A 19,502-nucleotide genomic window follows, 5' to 3' on the forward strand; every position below is an offset into this window, starting at 1 on the left:
CTTTTTTAGAAGGAAAATATTTTGATGCAAAATTGAGCAATTTTGCTTTGCTTATTCTTTTAATAAGTAATTCTTTACTTTGGGACAAATTTTTGGCACTAGGTAGTTTTTGTAAAGAAAGTGAACTTTGAAAACTGCACTCTTTTAGTTTTTTTTTATCAGCCACATAATCCTATATGGATGGTTGTGTTTTCCTCTGCTCACTCTTTGTACAGTGCAAATACATGCAGTTGCTTCCATTTTTTTTACAAGGGTATATAAATAGGCATGTAGGGAAGAATGCAACTGGAAAGCATGCAGAATTGGTAAAGGAAGAAATTAAAAAAGAAGTTAGAAAGCAAGAAATACATTTCTGTATTCTTTACAAGGGAATATGAATAAGCATTTTGGAAAATGTGCTACTGGAAAATATATAGTAAGTAACTTTGTGTTCTCTGAATCCATACTTTTATTTAGGAAATGAAGTTATTTTCCATATTTTTTAGTAGTATTTTATTTTTAATTTTTAAATGCCTATCCTTATCCCTTAGTAAAAAATACTTAAACTAATTTCGTGCTTCTAATTGTATTTATTATTATTATTATTTTTTTTTTTTACTAATTATTCATGCTTTATAGTATTCCTATAAATGCCTATCTATATCCCCTAGTAAAATTATATAGACACTAATTTGACCCTTTCTGTAGTTTTTTTTTTGCTAATTTTGCATGCTTTCTAGTTGCACATTTCTCTAAAATACCTATCCATATCTCCCTGTTTGAAAAATACAGAACTAATTGCACACTTTGCATTTTACATGAAGCTAAACAGTAAACTTCATACTTTGTGTTGTGCAATGCTGCCTGAGCATAGGAAGAAGTGTCCATAGGATTCCATAGTTGATCAACATCTAAAGAGTGCAATTTTCAAAGGTTGATATCTTTACAAAGAGTGCAAAAAAAAAAAAATTGGGATTATTTCATAGTTCCAGGGTAAGGAAGTGTTCAAGAAATTGTGAACTTTTCATTATGACCATAATGATTGGCTTAGGTGTTTGTTGTGCTTCACAGTATTAACAATACTGTGATTAGTAATTAGTAATATTTTGCTCATCTCCAAAGAGTCCCAATTATGGTGAAATGAGCAGTGCTCAACTAGCTAGATTTTTGAAGAAACATCTCAAATCATGATTGAAAAGGAACTAATGACCTATCAAGGCACCCCAGGGCTGGATAAAATGTAGTTAATTTAGAGAAGTCAAGCAAAAATATGGTCTTAGAATGAGTGTTATACACATCGTTGGCAAATTAATGCAGCTATGCTTATTGTGGTTAGGAAAGTGTTTCATAACCAATGCTGATTCCAAAAATAGCATCTCAGACCTTTAGCAACTTCTGTGCAGTATACTTGTATTCCTCAATTTAATCTTCTGTGAATGGATATATAGAGCATGGTCTTCACTTGCCTTGCTATTGAATGTAAATGTAGTTTTTTTTTTTGGTTTTCAAGGTAGATGTTAATTCATTAACAAATCTCCAAATTGCTCTAAATTAGGCTGAGTTTCAGGAACATAGAAAATTCAAACACTCCAGAATATTCAAGAGGAGGAAGTCAATCCTTTGGATAGTGGATGAAGGTTCTAGCCCAGTATGTAACACAAAGATTATATTTGTGAAGAACTTCAGTTATCTTATGTACTGTGGGAGAGGAATAAGGAAAGGTATGCAGTATTATATTTTATAGAGGTTGTAGCCATTGGCTGAAAATGAGTGAAAATAAGTTCTCTGGCAAGAGCTGTGTCATTGGAACAAATAGTCCTTGCTTCTAAATGTTTAGAGGATGCTGTACTGTGTTAGAATGGATAAGGGTGTGACTGGCAATGTTGAGTGCCTCCTAGTGTATATGAATGTGGGTAGGTTTTCTAGAAATTGAAAAGGATAATGAACCAACTGGCAAGTTCAGAAAGGGATGGTAGTTACTTATGCATTTCTTTTCTATTTTGAAGTGTGTTTTTGGATGCTGTGTTTAAATGTACTAAAATGTATCTAATGTTCCTTGTTGAGACTAAATAGCAATCACATTGTGACTGCACTCTTTAGACAGACAATGGACTGAGGATATTAATTTTACATACTTATTTATTTATATATATATATATATTTTTTTTTTTTTACTTATTTATTCTATGTTTGGTCTTGAGACCAAACATCGAACTTTTTCAAGTCATTTGGTGGGTTGTGGACTTGCAGCAGGTGATGAAATTAATCTTCCAACCAAACATTCACAGTCTCACCTTTAGGTTCGATACACAGAGTATTTGAAATGGGAAGTGATCATTTAGTTGCGGGAAAGATTAAAATGAGTATCACATTCAGATATCAAAAAAAAAAGGTACAAAATTTTAAAGAGGAATTCATCCTTCAGCATTTAACTGTAGATTTCAACCTAGAAATATTATTGAAAAACAAAACAAAACATGAAAACGAGTTTGAAAACAAGAACCATGGAGACTTGGTGGCAAAGTATAAAGACAAGATTTGGTTCATCGAAAGGAGGCAGGTAACATTGCCTGCAAAGGTAGATTAATCAGATCTTAATGGCAGACTCTAAGTTAAAATGGCTCAACTAGTCTCCTTAGTATCTCAGTAATTTTTTCACTGTGTCCAAAAGATATACCTAACAGTTCTATAGCTTGAAATAACATATATGCCACAGTAAATAGCTTTTTATTATGCAAATATTTCATCTTTATGTATCATAAAATATCATCAGTACAACTGATGAACAACAATAGGAATTGAATTCCAAAAACAGTAATGTGCATGCTTAAATTGGAATCCCTCTATGTATATAGTCATGTGTTCATGGATTAAAAACTACTGTGCTGAAATTAACATTACTTAAATTAAATTAGAATATAGCAGATAAATTATTGAATGCAATTGAGGTTGTTTTTTTTTTCATTCTTATAAAATAATTAACCAGCTTTTTTAGATATTTTATGTCTTTGTCAACCAGATGGTAGTTAAAAATTTTCTGTTTTTAGAAAAGAAATTCATAGTGATCCTTTTATCCATGCTAATTCTCATTATCATCCTAGTCAAAAGGCTGGAACTACTAAAACCTTGTTACATCATACTCGTAATGTTTTTTGCATTGAAGACCATTTACAGCAAGAATTGGATTATATCTAATCTACTTTTATAAACAATGGCTTCAATGAATCTTTTAATAGGAAAGCCTTTAAACCAGGAGTGTCAAACTCAATTGGACTACGGGCCATTTGCTATAAAACTATATCTCAAGTGGACTGCAAAAAATTTTCGACAAAAAAAACCTGCACTAATTAGAATTGAAGGGAAGTGAAAAAATGAGTATAAATAAATTAGAAAATTAATAATAAAAATTTTATTTATTCTAAGTAATTACAAGACACATAAAATGATAGTATAATGATTATGACAAAAAAAAATAATATAAAGAATTATTATAATTAGGGCTATTTTGCCTGCTTCAGTTTGCCAGAAATAATATACATAATATAAAGAATATTTTTATTATATTAATATTTACAAATAGATAGCATTTAATCCAAATTAAACCGAAATTAAATTTTATTTGAATAAATCAAATATTTATATATGTATACATTCTAAAAAAAATTATAAACTCATTAATAACCATCACAAAAATTTACAGAGCCTCCTGTTAGTTTGAATTTTTTTGTGTTTGTGTTGAAATAAAATACTTCTGTATATTTTTTTTAGGGTGGGTGGGTGGGGGGTCTGTATTTTGGAGAATTTTTTAAATGTTACTGAAAATACAATATTTTGGGGAAAAACGATATTTTCAGGTTAAAAAAAATAAAAAAAAATATATATATATATACTTGCATAATATAATTATAGTAATTTAATTTCAGTATTTTATTTTTTTCCCCGACACTTGACAACGTTTATTATTAACCAGCCTGCCAAAATTTGGACTCGAAGATTGTGAGCATACTATCTTCATTATGGCAGAAAGGTTGACGTCGGTTAATTTTGATCTATGGGCTGTTTTGTTACCTTTCATACATGAGAATAATTGTTCACATAAATAGGTGCTTCCAAAATAACATAGAATATTTACTGCAAACTTTATTTCTGGATAATTTTGACCTAAATAACTGTATATTTTTAGTACACCAATCGTTTGAATACAAATAGGAGCTTTTTCGAAGTTAAAGAAAAAAGGATCTGTAAAAAGCTTAAAAAACTCATGCTCCTTAAAATCTTTAAATTGCCTATCAAATTCTTTTATCTTTTCTAGTTTGGGGCAATATTGAGAAAAAGTAAAACTGATTCTTATTGTTCAACTGTTCACACATAGGAAAGTAATTTAGAATATTCTTTTTAAATGATTTTGAAACAAAACTAACTCGCATCTAAAACTTGCCAGTGCATCATACATGTGTGTTATTAACTGATCTTTCCCCTGAAGTTTGACATTTAAATCATTCAAATGTCCTGTAATATCAACTAAGAATGCTAGATCTTGTACCCATGTCTGATCGTTAAGAAATGCAACATCATGATTTTTCATTTCTAGGAACAATTTGATATCCTCTAAAAGTTAAAAAAAATAAAAAAAAATAAAAGCTTTTTGGAACCTTATGATAAGATAACCAACGAATCTCTGTGTGAATTTGAAGATAGCCCTTCAAATTCACTCTGCATGTCTTTTAGAAATTGTGCAAACTGGCGGTGATTGAGGCCTCTGGATCAGATGAAGTTCACAGTATTTGTCACAGGCTTGAATACGCTGCTCATTTCCAATACTTTGGAGCACAGGACCTGCTGATGAATAATGCAGTGGAAAGATTGCAGTTTTGGAATGTCTGGATACATTTCCTTTAACTTTGCTGCAAGTCTTGACACAAAATCTTTATTTTTGCCTGTCATTGCTGGTGCACCATCGGTTATCACTGTTACGAGCCTGTTCAGAGGAAGTTGGTATTTTCCCAAAATGTCCCACACGGCGTCAAAAATGTCTTCCCCTGTAGTGGTTCCATGGATGGGAATCATTTCCAAGAACTCTTCAGTAATATTCATATTGTCGTCGCAAGCCCGAAGAAACAAAGCAACTTGAGCCATGTCGTGAATATCGAAACGAAAGTTTCGATATTCACGACTGAAAGTGCAACTGAAAAGCACTGTACGTTTGCGGATATTTCTTGCAACTGGTCACGCAGATTATTTGCAATTTCAGTTATTCTTTCGATCACAGTATTTCTGGACAAAGAAATATCGCGAAATATTTGCACATTTTTGGGGCATACATTTTCAGCTGCATTTATTCATACACTCCTTAACAAGGAACCGTCACTAAAAGGTTTGGAATGTTTCGCGAATAAATAGCTGATTTCATAACTGGCTCTCACTGCTGATTCATTATCTTTCATAATTTTTGAAAATACTTGTTGTTGACTTTGAAGTAAATTCTTCATACTTTTTAATTTTTCTTCTCTCATTTTACCCTCAAAGCATGAATATTGTTCTTTGTGAATATTATCGTAGTGCCTTTTTATATTATATTCTTTGGCGACACTAATTGTTTTGTTACAAATAATGCACACAATTTTGTCCTTTGTTTCAGTTTTTTGAAACAGTTTTTCAGTTTTCAGTTTTTCTCATTTTTCTTGAAATTTTTTCCCCTCATCAGCAATTTTTCTTTTTCTTGTTGGCTTGGAAAGTGACATTGCCTCAGTGAATAAATGTATTATTAATAATTTTTATGAAGATGTTTGAATAAAAACGCACAAAACTGTAGACCAGTGAACAATACTATTGCAAATAAAAATAAAAAATAATAATAAAAGGGATTCTCTCACTGCTGGGTTGTCGTTGAATCATGTTCGGTGCACTGACTTCAAAGATCACTGATTGACTGTAGGAGGCAATTATAAACTCATAACTGGATTCACATGAGTGTGTATGCTGTGCATCATGTGAACAGCTGGTAGCCAATAGAATTCGACTTTTTCAGCATGCTACCAGCAGCGTGCTATAAACGACTGATTAGGATCGGATGAAATTACGACATAAATTTTTATTAACTATAACACTTTTTTTGTATGTTAGTCAATTGAGTTTTAATTTATCGTCCTACATGTTTCACTGATTTTTGCTATCTGCATCTTCAGGGAATACAATTGGTAAGCTATATGAAGGTAACAGACTAGGTTTTAACTGACAGTTCTAATTCATACAAAATTAGTATTGTGCGAGACCATGCGCGTGTCTCGGGAACATGATTTATTTGTTACGAGACATAATGTAATTGGCGTGAAAGTTCATTTCTTTGATGTTTAGTGATTTGATTAAAGCTTTCCAAATTTCCGGATTAGACCTTGATTCTTATTTAGGTTTCCTGTTGAATGGGCGACCATAGCAACCTCCTTGAAGGTTCTGGAATGGTAGTTCTCTTCTATATAGGGCATATGACTCTTATCCCACTCAATGAGATGGTTGGTAGAGGCAAAGTTGCAAGAAAGGCCTGAAATATCTTGTCTGTTGTTTCTAACATATCCTATGTGTTCTTTCTGTCTCGTTTCGAAGCTTCTAGATGTCTGACCAACGTAACTAACACCACAGGAGGAAAGTATATTATATACACCAGAGTACTTGTAGAATAGATGAGGGTCTTTCGGTGATCTTAAAAATTTCTGAATAGTATTGACCAGCTTGAATGTTACTCCAGTATTGTGTGGTTTTAGAAGGATAGCTAAATTTATGGAAATGCTGTTGACAAAATGGAATAGTTATAGTACTGATGTATTGGGTGTCATTACGTTGTCTTTGTGGTATATCCGAAAAGAGGATATTGTTGCAGAGTCTTTTAGGATAACCATTTAAGGATAGTTCTTTGGATATTGTAGTTAATTCTTTTTTGTAAGTCATCTTGGTCTGTTGTGTATTGTATAGCTCTTTTCTTAAGCATATGGATAATGCTAAGTTTCTGGGATATATGATGTGACGAGCTGAAATGGAGGTAACGTCCAGTATTTGTAGGTTTTCTATACACAGACAGGTTGATACTGTTATTGGTTTGTTTGTTTATTATGATGTCTAGGAAGGGAAGTTTTTCATCTTTTTCAATTTCTAATGTGAATTTGATGGTATGGTGGAAACTATTGATTTGGTTGAGATAATCCATTAGTTCTTCTTTCGTATGATTTCAAATGATAAAGATGTCATCTACATATCTGTACCATGAATAAGTCATCACAAGAAGGAGAGAGGGGGGTCTACCCATGGCTAATCCAGTAAGTTGTTTGTAGACTGTTTTTTGCCAAACGAAATAGTTCGAAGTTAAACAATGATTGAACAAAGTAGTGATGTTTCTTGGGAACAAGTTGTCTAAGATGTTGATGACTTCCACAACTGGAATGTTTGTAAACAGATGTGACATCAAGGCTTGCTAGTATGTCATCTTCAGATATAGGGATGTTTTTTAATTTTTCAATAAAATGTGAGTTTTTAATATAAGTATTCAAGTTGTGAATGTGTTGTTGTAAAATCTTGGCTAGATATTTAGACAGTTGGTAAGTAGTAGAATAGATTCCATCAACTATTGGACGTAATGGTGTACCTTATTTATGTATTTTAGGAACGCCATACAATCTTGGAGTCAATGGGTGCATGGATTTTAGCTTTCTTATTAAGTCTATAGGCCAGTTAGTCATTCCACGTAAATAGTTCATTGGTGTCGTTATGGTTTTTTTGAGTAGGATCTGTACTGAGGACGTCATAGACAGACATGTCTGATAATAGATTTTTAATTTTTTCTTCATAATCTTTTGTATTTAAGATAACAGTATTGTTGCCTTTGTCAGCTTTAAGTATGACGATGTCTTTATTATTCTTTAATTTTTGTAGTGTTCTTCTTTCCATTTGGTTAGAGTTGGTGTTAGGAGATCTTGACGGAGCAGAAAGGATTATGCTGCTTTTTAATCGTAAGTCATTAGCTATTGGGTGTGGTAGCAATGAGATGGCTTTTTTTAAGTTGCAGATGAACTCTATTTTAGGAATAGCAGTAGGTTTTAAGGCAAAATTGAATCTTTTTTGAGAATTGGGATCTCAGGTTTTGTTAAAATGTGTTTAGATAGGTTTATTATCACTTGGTTATCTGGTAGAGACGGTTTAGAGTTAATGTAATTATCATACAGCAAGTTGAATTTATCAATTTGCATCTTTTTGCTGTAACTAAAGGGTTTGGCATAACTGTTGCTAATCATATTATCTAAAAGTTGCCAGGTCTCTACGTCAAGGTTATTAGAGATGTCTGTGAACAAGTCATAGCATTGTGAGTCTAATTGGCTGAGCAAGGTTCTTGTATGGCCAATTCTTTCTCAGAGAAGGGCAAATGAAGTACGGTGGTAAATAATATTAGCTTTTTTTGTTTTAAAATATTGTTTGAGACGAAGAAATTTTGGGATCACATTATTGTCTCGACATCTTTTTAAAAAAGTCAGATGGTTTAAACACTTAGCCTTTTTGCATTTTAAACCTTCAAGATTGCGTACCTTTAGTTTGGGATCTTGTTGATCCTGTTCATAGTGATTTTCTTTCTTGACTGCTTGTATAATAACTATAACACTTGTTTTGAATGTTAGTCAAGTGAGTTTTAATTTATCGTCCTACATGTTTCACCGATTTTTGCTATTGGCATCTTCAGGGAATACAATTGATAAGCTATATGAAGGTAACAGACTAGGTTTTAACTAACAGTTCTAATTCATACAAAATTAGTATTGTGCGAGACCATGTGCGTGTCTCGGGAACATGATTTATTTGTTATGAGACATAATGTAATTGGCATGAAAGTTCATTTCATTTCTTTGATGTTTAGTGATTTGATTAAAGCTTTCCAAATTTCTGGTAGGATTAGACCTTGATTCTTATTTAGGTTTCCTGTTGATTGGGTGACCGTAGCAACCTCCTTGAAGGTTCTGGAATGGTAGTTCTCTTCTATGTAGGGCATATGACTCTTATCCCACTCAATGAGATGGTTGGTAGAGGCAAAGTGGCAAGAAAGGCCTGAAATATCTTGTCCGTTGTTTCTGACATATCCTATGTGTTCTTTCTGTCTCGTTTCGAAGCTTCTAGAGGTCTGACCAATGTAACTAACACCACAGGAGGAAGGTATATTATATACTCCAGAGTACTTGTAGAATGGATAAGGGTCTTTCGGTGAGCTTAAAAATTTCCGAATAGTATTGACCGGTGAAACCAAGCCAATCGGTGAAACATGTAGGATGATAAATTAAAATTCACTTGACTAACATTCAAAAAAAGTGTTATAGTTATTATACAAGTAGTCAAGAAAGAAAATCACTATAAATTTTTATTATTGCAATTATATTATAGCAGATTGTTGCATCCATATTTTATCTGTATAGTTTATGATTGATTAGGATTGGATCGAACTTTGAAATTGTGATATAAATTTTTATTTCTGCAATTATATTATAGCAGGTCATTGCTTCCATATTGTAACTATAAATGTCATATGAAAACGAATAAATTGATACCGTATTTACTCGAATATAAGTCGTATTTTTTTCCCAAAAAATTAAAGCTAAAAAATCATGGTGCGAGATATATGCGAGGATTTTTAGAAACTAAAGTCTTCAGAAAAAAACTGAAAATGGGGATGACTTACCAAGAATCTCCTCTTTGTTATAGTTATTTCCAGCCTCGAGAGCGGTTTCTTTGTGTGCATTTCACAAATGTCTGAGAAGTGAAAGCAGAATGTGAAATAGACAGCAATGGTAGGCCAATAGAGATTGAACAGTTATGAAGATGTGGATATGATTGGTGCGGTATTAAAATTGGTGTGGTATCAAAAGATCGCGTTACCCAAACACAAAGTCAAGCCGACATTTTTGAGCTGAAACGCTACTTCTCTTCAACCAAATTCCATAATATCTGAAACTGTCATAACAACATTCACTCTTTATGTCTTAGTTTTAACACGTTTATGAATTTTATTGCAGCTTTTTGTTTGAATTAGTGGATGCACTCACGCACATCTAACTAAAAACAATAGATTTTTAGTTAGATACTAAAGTGTTTGCTGGTGCAACATATGGTTTTGCTTGAGTCTAAGCGGCATGTTCCTCTAGTTGGCGACTAGAATCGAACTTGTGATGCTCTTTCTTCAGGCAGTTTAGTGCTGAGGAGTGTAAACACCACTTTCACTGAACCTCATGTATTTTTTTTTTTCTTTTTTTTTTTTTGTCACTGTGTACATGGAAAAAGCCTTTTCAGATAAATAAATTGTGACAAAAGCAATTCTGTTCCAATGACATTGCTCTCATTCCTGAACTTTCTTACCTACGTCACACCTTCTTAACCAATGGTTATAATCCCCATAAGATAGATAACATACTAAATGCTACCCAGAAAAAGCACCCTAGGTATCTTATTGGATGTATTGGATGGTGTTAGTTTTGTTGTAGTCTTCTGTGGCACATCTGAAAAGATACCTAGGGTGCTTAACAAACACCAGCTACGCACAGTATTTAAAACGTTGTGTAAAATTAGCAACTATTGTGTTGAGAATTGCTTTGATTTCCAACGTTTCAACCTTCATATTAAGACCATCTTGGTCACACTCACTCCACTCACTCACTCTCTCTCTCTCTTTTAAAAAATAGATTTAATGACTAAAAACCAAAATAACTTATAAAGATTTTAATAAGAATAATACGACTAGTTTCGGCTTATAACAGCCTTCCTCAGGTATTCTTAAAGGACAAGAATAGTAATAAACATTGAAGTATCAAAACAAACTGGAAATTACGGGTAAAAATTGCCACGCATAATTGATACATAATACAACGTTTTTTATGTATCAATTATGTGTGGCAATTTTTACCTGTAATTTCCAGTTTATTCAGTGGTACAATAAAACTACTTATTTTTCTTGCATCTCCAGTATAGTGGCAGTTGGAGAAGTCGTGTTGTTTACCGTGGGGAGCCAGTTATCGTCCCTACGTGAAAGTGGTTAAACTTTATTTTCGTGTGCGATGTATATGCAAAACTTTTTAATTTCTTTTTTCATAAAGTAAAATCAGGGTACAGCGGTGTGAGTAATATTCGAGTAAATACAGTATTTCTGTTTTATTATAAAAAGCAACCACCCCTTTTTTTTAAATCTTTCCTTGAGGTGTCGGGGGCCACAAGAAATTGCTTTGGGGGCTGCACGCGGTCTGTGGGCCGCCAGTTTGACTCCCCTGCTTTAAAAGCTTGATACATCCAATTTCTATATTTCCTGAAGATATCACCCAAATTCTACTTCCTCATATTAAAGAATTTCTGAACATATGGCTAAAGTTCTAAAACCTCTTAATATTCTAGTATCCTTCTACCAGATCCTATGCTCCTGTGGTTTGTCTTCTGGTAGATCTGCAGCCATCCATCATGAGGTATATAAATCTTACATCCTGTACCATGAACTGGAAGAGTCTGGCATAGCAGAACATGCTATAAGACTTATTGTTTATGTGATCATAGGTTTTTTAATTACTATATATGTTCATATAATAACACCTACCAGTTTCGCTAGCAACTGTCTAGCTTTCGCAAAGCTTTAACAGTAAACACAAAAAAATGATAAATGCACAAAGTGTAAAGAATACAAAACCATTAGTAATTATGCTATCTTGACTAAACAGTTTTTTGAAACAAAACCAAGCTTTTACATAGAAATAGATTCCTTATAGAGAGTTATATAAAGATAGTTCAATGAGGCCTTTCTACTCTGACAGAACTTAAACAGATCTGATGGCCTTCATTTATCCCTATTACAGGAAATATTATTTTTGTTCAAATTTCTGATTATGATATTAATATTTTTTTTAAATAATTGGGAATTTTACTGTTTGTTATCCTATGAATACTATAGTGTCCCTTTTTGGAAATGATTCATTTTTTTTGTTAATTTTATAGTGTTCCATTATCAATGTACTGAGGATGCCTGTGATATATCAGTGAAAATTTTACAGCTAATAAATTTTGCATAAGTTTAAGTTTCCGGCTTTAATTTTTCTAAAATTATAACTATTGTAAACACTCAGCACTGCTCAGCTACATTGTAGTAAGAACAATTTAAATTGTTAACACTGAAAAGGGACTAATATCCTATTAAGGAATTCTCTAAGGCCAATAAAAATGTAATTGATTCAGTGAAGCCATTCTAAATTCTGGTCTGATTGGTTAACATATCCCCTCCCCCCATCTCCTTCCAACAGATAGGTTTGAATTCTACTGTGGGTATGCATATGCATGTTTATAAAAGCAAGCTTTTGGATGAGCTTGTATAGCTCCTTGAGTTTATGATGTTTTTTTAAATAAATGTCATCTTATGATGACAGTCTTCTACATCTTGGCAAATTAAAGCAGTTGTATATTGAGGTTAGGAGAGTGTTTCATAGATGCTGAAAGCTTTCTCACTTGGTTATACTATAAATTAAAGATGCCAAGAAATTATATTCTTGGTTTCATAATTTATCCAAGTGTACATCTATCTCTAATCCCATAGTATTTGAGTAATAAGGTGTTGTAACCTTTTAACTACTTGTATATAGAAATATGACTTATGCAATACTTCAACCTTGGTATCACTTCTGGGTAGTGACCCTTCTCATAATACATAGTATTATGCTTGTCTCTATGAGGATATGTGCTTTGCATGACGGGATGCTAAGAATTTTGATGTGAAATTATTATCCTCTATATAGCCCAGTTATTAAGTTACCATATTTTTCCATGTACAAGACGATACTTTTTTCTAAAATTTTTAGACCAAAAATTGGGGATCGTCTAATACAACGGGGGGGGGGGGGGGGTAACCGGTTGAGAGACTCGCGGATGTGGTGGCAAAACTGCTGGTACCTTGTCTCTGCGAACATGCTTCCACCAATCACTAGCTTTTGTTAACTCTGTTGATTGATGTCATTAACAGCTGATTCTGAATAAAGCAATCAGAACTCTGAAAGCATTCATATGTCTGCAGGGTAAGTTAATGCATTACCAATATTTTGAGCACTAGCCCATGAAAATGTCCAAAAATAAAAAACGATTTTATTTTCAGAAATATTTAGTAATTAGGTAATATTACCTAATATTTCTGAAAATAAAAAAAAATCTCTTTTTTTTTCTTTTTGATCGTTTTTTTCTGCCATAATGAAGGTCGTATGCTCACAATCTTTGAGTCCAAATTTTGGCAGGCTGGTTAATAATAAACGTTGTCAGGTGTCGGGAAAAAAAAATAAAATACTGTAATTAAATTACTATAATTATATTATGCAAGTATATATATTATATTATATATATATATATATTTCTTTTAACCTGAAAATATTATCATTTTCCCCCCAAAATATTGTATTTTCAGTAACATTTAAAAAATCCTCCAAAATATAGACACCCCCCCCCCCCCCCCCCCCCCAAAAAAATATACTGAAGTATTTTATTTCAACACAAACACAAAAAATTTCAATTAACAGGAGGCTCTGTAAATTTTTGTGATGGTTATTAGTGAGTTTATACTTTTTTTTTTTATAATGTATAAATATATAAATATTTGATTTATTCAAATAAAATTTAATTTTGGTTTAATTTGGATTAAATGCTATCTATTGTAAATATTAATATAATAAAAATATTCTTTATATTATTTTTTTTGTCATAATCATTATACTATCATTTTATGTCTTGTAATTACTTAGAATAAATAAAATTTTTATTATTAATTTTCCAATTTATTTATACTCATTTTTTCACTTCCCTTCAATTCTAATTAGTGCAGGTTTTTTTAGTCGAAAGTTTTTTGCAGCCCACTTGAGATACAGTTTTTTAACAAATGGCCCGCGGTCCAATTGAGTTTGACACTCCTGTTTTAAAGGCTTCCTTGAATAGAATTTCCTATTAAATATTATGCTCAAAATATTATTACCTAATTCCTAAATATACTTTGAATATTTTAAAAAAAATGTCAAATATGTTCTGTTTATGTTTAAAATATTGATTTCTTAATTTTGGTTTTGAAAAGTAGGGTTCGTCTTATTCATGGGGGCGTCTTATACACCGAAAAATATGGTATACTTCATATACAGACTTTGTTTGCTTATACTTGAATAAAGGATGAAACCTTGAATAGAATTTCTTGGCATCTTTAATTTATAGTATAACCAAGTGAAAAATCTTTCCAGATATTTCATAACTGATGCTGATTCCAAAAATAACCATCTGATGTGTTCTCAGGACTGTTGCAATTTCCATGTGCAGCACAGTAAAGCACAGTAAAATTTTGCACGAAAAACTTTTCATGCAAAATATATCCTATTTTGCATGAAAAAGCTTCGTTCAAGATGGGTGCTGCGCTTACTCACAGCAGATCAAAAATGCACTCACATGGAAATCTCTGAACAGTGCTTGGAGCATTTTAATGAGAATAAAACTGATTTTGTGCATTGATTTATTACTATGGATGAGACTTGAATTCACCATTACACACCAGAATCCAAACAACAGTCAGAACAGTGGACAGAAGTCAGTTGTTCAGCACCAAAGAAGACTTTTACAAAATTCTTTTGAAATGCCATAGTCTCAGCAATTTAATGCACTTTGACTCTCCTGTCATCCAATACCATATTATGCACTCGATCAATGATTTCTGGTGGTGTTATGTTTTTTGGACGTCCTTCATATGGATCATCTTCAAGGTTGGTACGGCCACATTTAAACTCAGCAGCCCATTTCTTAATTGTCGAAAATGAAGGAGAAGAGTGTCCATAAGCATGAACTTTAAATGAATTTCTTTTGGCGTTAAACACAGAATTTTATAACCTCACAATACTCAATTTTATCCATTTCAAGGGATACAGACAACACTTTTGCTTCAGACAGCTGTATAAAAGAAACTGCTTGATAGAATGACTTGCAATTTCACATGAATGCTTATGACAGATGTACCAACTTAGAAAAAAAAAAATCTTGCTAATAGTGCTGCCATCTATGATCAAGACCGAGAACTTTTCAGACCACCCTCTTATTTATTGTAACAGATGAATATTGTAATTACTAAAATCTTTATTGCTAATTTCTAAAATTTGCCAAGACATTCTTTTGGAAATTATAATCTTGGACTTTTTGAAATCAATATCTACTCCATGAAATTCAATTTGTAAATCACCACTGAGTGTTTGTGACAAATAGCCACATAATGTTCCTGTTGTGGGGTATGTAAAAGTATATCATATCTCGATGCTATATTTTGATCCTTACAGTTGCTAAAATTGCTATTCTTATTTATAGGATCAAGGTAACTGGAAGGAAACATCTCACATCACCTCTGCTTTGTTTCTTCTCTCATATACTTTTAAACCAAGTAACCTTTATCAAGAATCATGGTTCATGAAAATGAATGAAAAGCAAAAGGTATTCACAGAATTTTTCCATCAAGGGAATCTTCGTTCCAGCATTGCTGGTAAGCTGTTTTATAAATAAGCATTGCATTAACAAAATAATATAAAAATGTTATATATATTATGCTGTTGTTTCTATACAACTTGTGCATAAGATAATTAAATTGTGACCTTAGTTGATATTGTGTTTGAATCATTTTTACTTTTAAGCCCGTAAAGCACCATTTCAAAATAGCAATAAAATGACCAAAACTATGAAAATAGACAAGAATGTAGAAAACTCTAGATGCATTCTCATGGAAGATCTATAGAACAGTAAAATATTGCAGCTGCTTAGGCATAGTGTGAGGAGAAAATGGCCTTAGACAGAACTGAGTAGAGGAGGTTGATCCACTGCAGCGACCCTACTTGATTGGGAATGAAGCTGTAGAAGAGGTAAATTAAATTTGGAAGCAGATAGCAGAATAAGCAAAGCTGGTGTATTGGAGAGCCAGTTGAATAAATGAAAGTGGAATAAGTGAGAAATTAGCCAAAACACCCAACTGGCAGCAATCAAGACAGTGTTGTCTTGTAAGGGAGAGTAAACATGGGTTTGTTTGCCAAGTAACTTTTGTCTTCAGTTACTTAGTTAAACAGGTATATACACAGTTAAAACTGTGTACTACATGTTAATAGCATTTTTATTGTTAAACTAGCACTGCGTTTATAAAAAGAAATCAGCAAAGAATATTGCTTTGAATCAGCATGATGAATACATTGCACAGTTTTCCAATTTGGTCACCGATTTGAAATGACATACCTTTATAAAAGTGGAATGCTCAACAAAAATATGTTTGTTTATAGGGAGCAGGGGAGGATCAAAAATGACAACTTATTGCTGGATGGGATAGAAAAAAAAATACTGCAAAAATAAAAAGAGCAAAAGTTGTTGTCTCTTAACGTAACAATTTGTGAATACTCTTGTGATTCATTGACCATGATTTATCATTTTAGTTACCTTTAAAATTATTGGCAGTCTTTTTTTTTTATTTTCTCCTCTAACACTTTAGAAGCTAAGAGATGAGTTTTAGTAAAATTTTCATAGCAGACAGGCGATAAAATTATTTGGATGGGAGTGGAGTTATAATTCCCTATCAAGAAAACAATTCTGGAAAACAATGGCTTTCCATTAGAAACAGTCTAAATATAGCGAATGAAACCATCATTCTTGTTTACAATTTGTTGTGATAAATGCTTCTCCCTGCTTCAGGAAATCTTTCTCAAAAGAAGGCTTCTGAGAAAGCTGTTACACCAAAAATGTTACTTGCCACTTTTTTCCCCCCTTTCTATTGATGAAATCAAAAAGCTTTTGTGATTATATTTTAAGTGCTAACTTGGTCATGCGGCCAAGTTAGCGTTTCTTAAATCACCAAACAAAAAATTGCCTTCCCAATGAGGTTGGATAAATGGTAGACTATTGTAATCCTTTCATTGTAACCTATGCTACAGTATAAGGCAGGGATCTTCAGTCTGTGACCCACAGGTCATATAGAGATGCATGAATACATTTTGCATGATCTGTGGAAAATTTGTATTTGAAAACTAATTATCTAAATATTTAAAAATAAAAAAGCAAATAAAGTAATTCTTTTTGTGTTTTTATTTATATTTAATAGTTACATTTTGCCCTTGCATTGCAAACTATGCAACATTCATCTCATGCAGCAATTTATTTACTCTCCTTGTTCATGCATGCACATACATTGTTGCAAATTTAAAATGACTAATACATTTTTGAAAATTATGGAGACAACTACCTTGTGAGTAAAACTTTAGTTTAATATAACTAAACTCTACATTCGATGTTTCGACCTTTATATTAAGGTCATTTTCTGGAGCATATGCACTATATACCAGAAGAAGAACTATATGCTCCAGAAGATGACCTTGATAGAAAGGTCGAAACGTTGAACGTAGAGTTTAATTATATTAAGCTAAAGTTTTACTCAAACACGGTAGTCGTCTCCATAATTTTCAAAAATATACTCGGATCACCGTGCAAGCCTAAAAGAAAGGATTAAAATGACTAACAACAGTAATGTAACAACACATTACTGTTGTTAGTCATTTTAAATTTGCATCAAATTTATTAAATATTATAATAAATATAATAATAAATAACATGTTTAATTAATATTATTTTTAGCCATGTCAGAACCAAAACAAATGAAATCTAGCAATTTTCATGGTGTGTGGGAAGAAAAGTATGGAATCGTGAAAAATTTTATAAGATTGTATGTGGTCTATGCATGGAAAGTGTAAGAAGTTTTAACTCAGCAATGCCATTATGAAACAAAGCATTTGAGTACAGTGAGTAAGTTCAGAGTAGAAGAACAATCAGTATGCATCAAACAATGTATATTGAATTATAAGGGAATTAAAAGGAACATTGCAGAAATAAATCCTGAACAGCTTTATTGTATCCCTGTGTATTGTAAAATATGGAAAGCCTTTTACTGATTGGCAATTTTCTGAAAAATGCTTGTAATTTTTTAGGAGATGACAGCATAAACTAAATTATTAATTATGAAAACTTTAATTAATAACTACCTATATTTTGGCAATGTTTCATTGCCATCTTCAGGGATTACAAAACAATAAGTATATGCAGGTACTCATGATAAGCAAATGAGACTGAAGTTGGTCGTAGAGTTCTAAAACGTTCCTCCTAGTGGGCTAAATTGAGTTGTGTTAGCCGCTGGACTGATGATCTTAGAATGCATGCTTCCCAAATTTGGGGCAGTCCCATGCTCCCAAATTTGTTGAGGTTTGGGGAGTTTTTCAGAGCTGAGGCTGATTCAAGGATTAATCTTTCATCCTTGTACCTGCCGTGGTGTAATAAAGTGGCCTTCGTCCAGCATATTCTATGGTGGGTGTCCAATGCATGGATAGCAAGTTCTGAGTGGGTGTATTTGTGGAACCAGATGTAGTCATTGTGTTTGAATATCCTGATATTGGCTGTCCTGCCTTGTTTGGCCATAGCAGAACAGTTTGCAACTGCAAGGGACCTTTCCCTTAGATCTATCTAGTATACTCCAGATAGGTCTAGGGGAAAATTGCTGTTAGCCTAGGCTGTGCAGTTAGCCTAGTGGCTATGCGCTTTGCAACCATATGCCTGGCGAAGGAGTGTCCTAGGTTCAATTCCCGTCGATGACATGAGAAACTCGAGGATCTTCCTCAGCTATTGCCAAGTTAGCTGGTCTTGGGCGTGGGCAGCAGGGATTTTTCCCCCAGTTTATCTGGGATTTTTCATCCTGCAAGCAGGCAAACCAGCGCCGTGAACACACCGATTACAGTCATGAATATCGCCTTTAGGAGATGCAGCAAAGGAGTGATGAACCGTCTGCATTAACATGCCAGTAACTCCTCATTAGGAGGGACTCGACCTGTCCTAGGACACGAGAAGGATAGAATAGATAGATTTAGAGTAATCTCTGCTATGAAGTGGGGGGGGGGGGGTATGGTTAACTGGTTTTAATATGTTTTGGGAGTTATAGCCATTTGCTAAGGTGTTAAGGATATGGTTAAGTTCAGTAGTTAGGGCATTGCTATCTGAACTGGTTAATTTTGCTCTGTTATATCGTTTTTATAATCCCATATTGTTGACAGTGGATGGTGTGACTGCTGAGGCAGATTCAATAAATAGTCTTTCATACTTGTATTTGCTATGGTGTAATAGTTGCCTTCTTCCAGCATATCCTGTAGTGGGTGTGCAAAGCATAGTCAGCAAGTTCTGAATGGCTGTGTTGGTGGAACTGGATGTATTCCTTGTGTTCGGATATCCTGAGATTGGCAGTCCTTCCTGTTTGGCCATAGTAAGATAGTTTACAACAGCAAGGAACCTGGTATACTCCTGGTAGGTTCTAGGGAATGTGGCTAGTCTTTGGTGGAGCGAATAAGAGATGTCAGTTTATTATGTGGTCTGTAACTGGTTGTGTGGTCATTATTTCCTTAGGATTTTTGTTAAGATTTTAGTTATATCCCATATATATGGAATGGTGATAGATT

General features: G+C 33.0%; 1 protein-coding gene across 1 annotated transcript in view; it reads left to right on the forward strand.

Annotated features, from left to right (window-relative positions):
* The window catches only part of LOC150102901 (E3 SUMO-protein ligase RanBP2-like), a 673,019-nt gene that overhangs the window by 144,703 nt on the left and 508,814 nt on the right, over positions 1 to 19,502 (forward strand). Inside the window, exon 11 of the mRNA XM_090397978.1 lies at positions 15,346 to 15,517. Within this exon, the coding sequence (XP_090254104.1) occupies positions 15,346 to 15,517 (172 nt within the window). The remainder of the gene's footprint in view (positions 1 to 15,345; positions 15,518 to 19,502) is intronic.

The sequence above is a fragment of the Typopeltis vanoorti genome, chromosome 9 (genome assembly GCF_054136105.1).
Source record: "Typopeltis vanoorti isolate ZY-2024b chromosome 9, IOZ_Tvanoo_1.0, whole genome shotgun sequence".
Taxonomy (NCBI): Eukaryota; Metazoa; Arthropoda; class Arachnida; order Uropygi; family Thelyphonidae; genus Typopeltis; species Typopeltis vanoorti.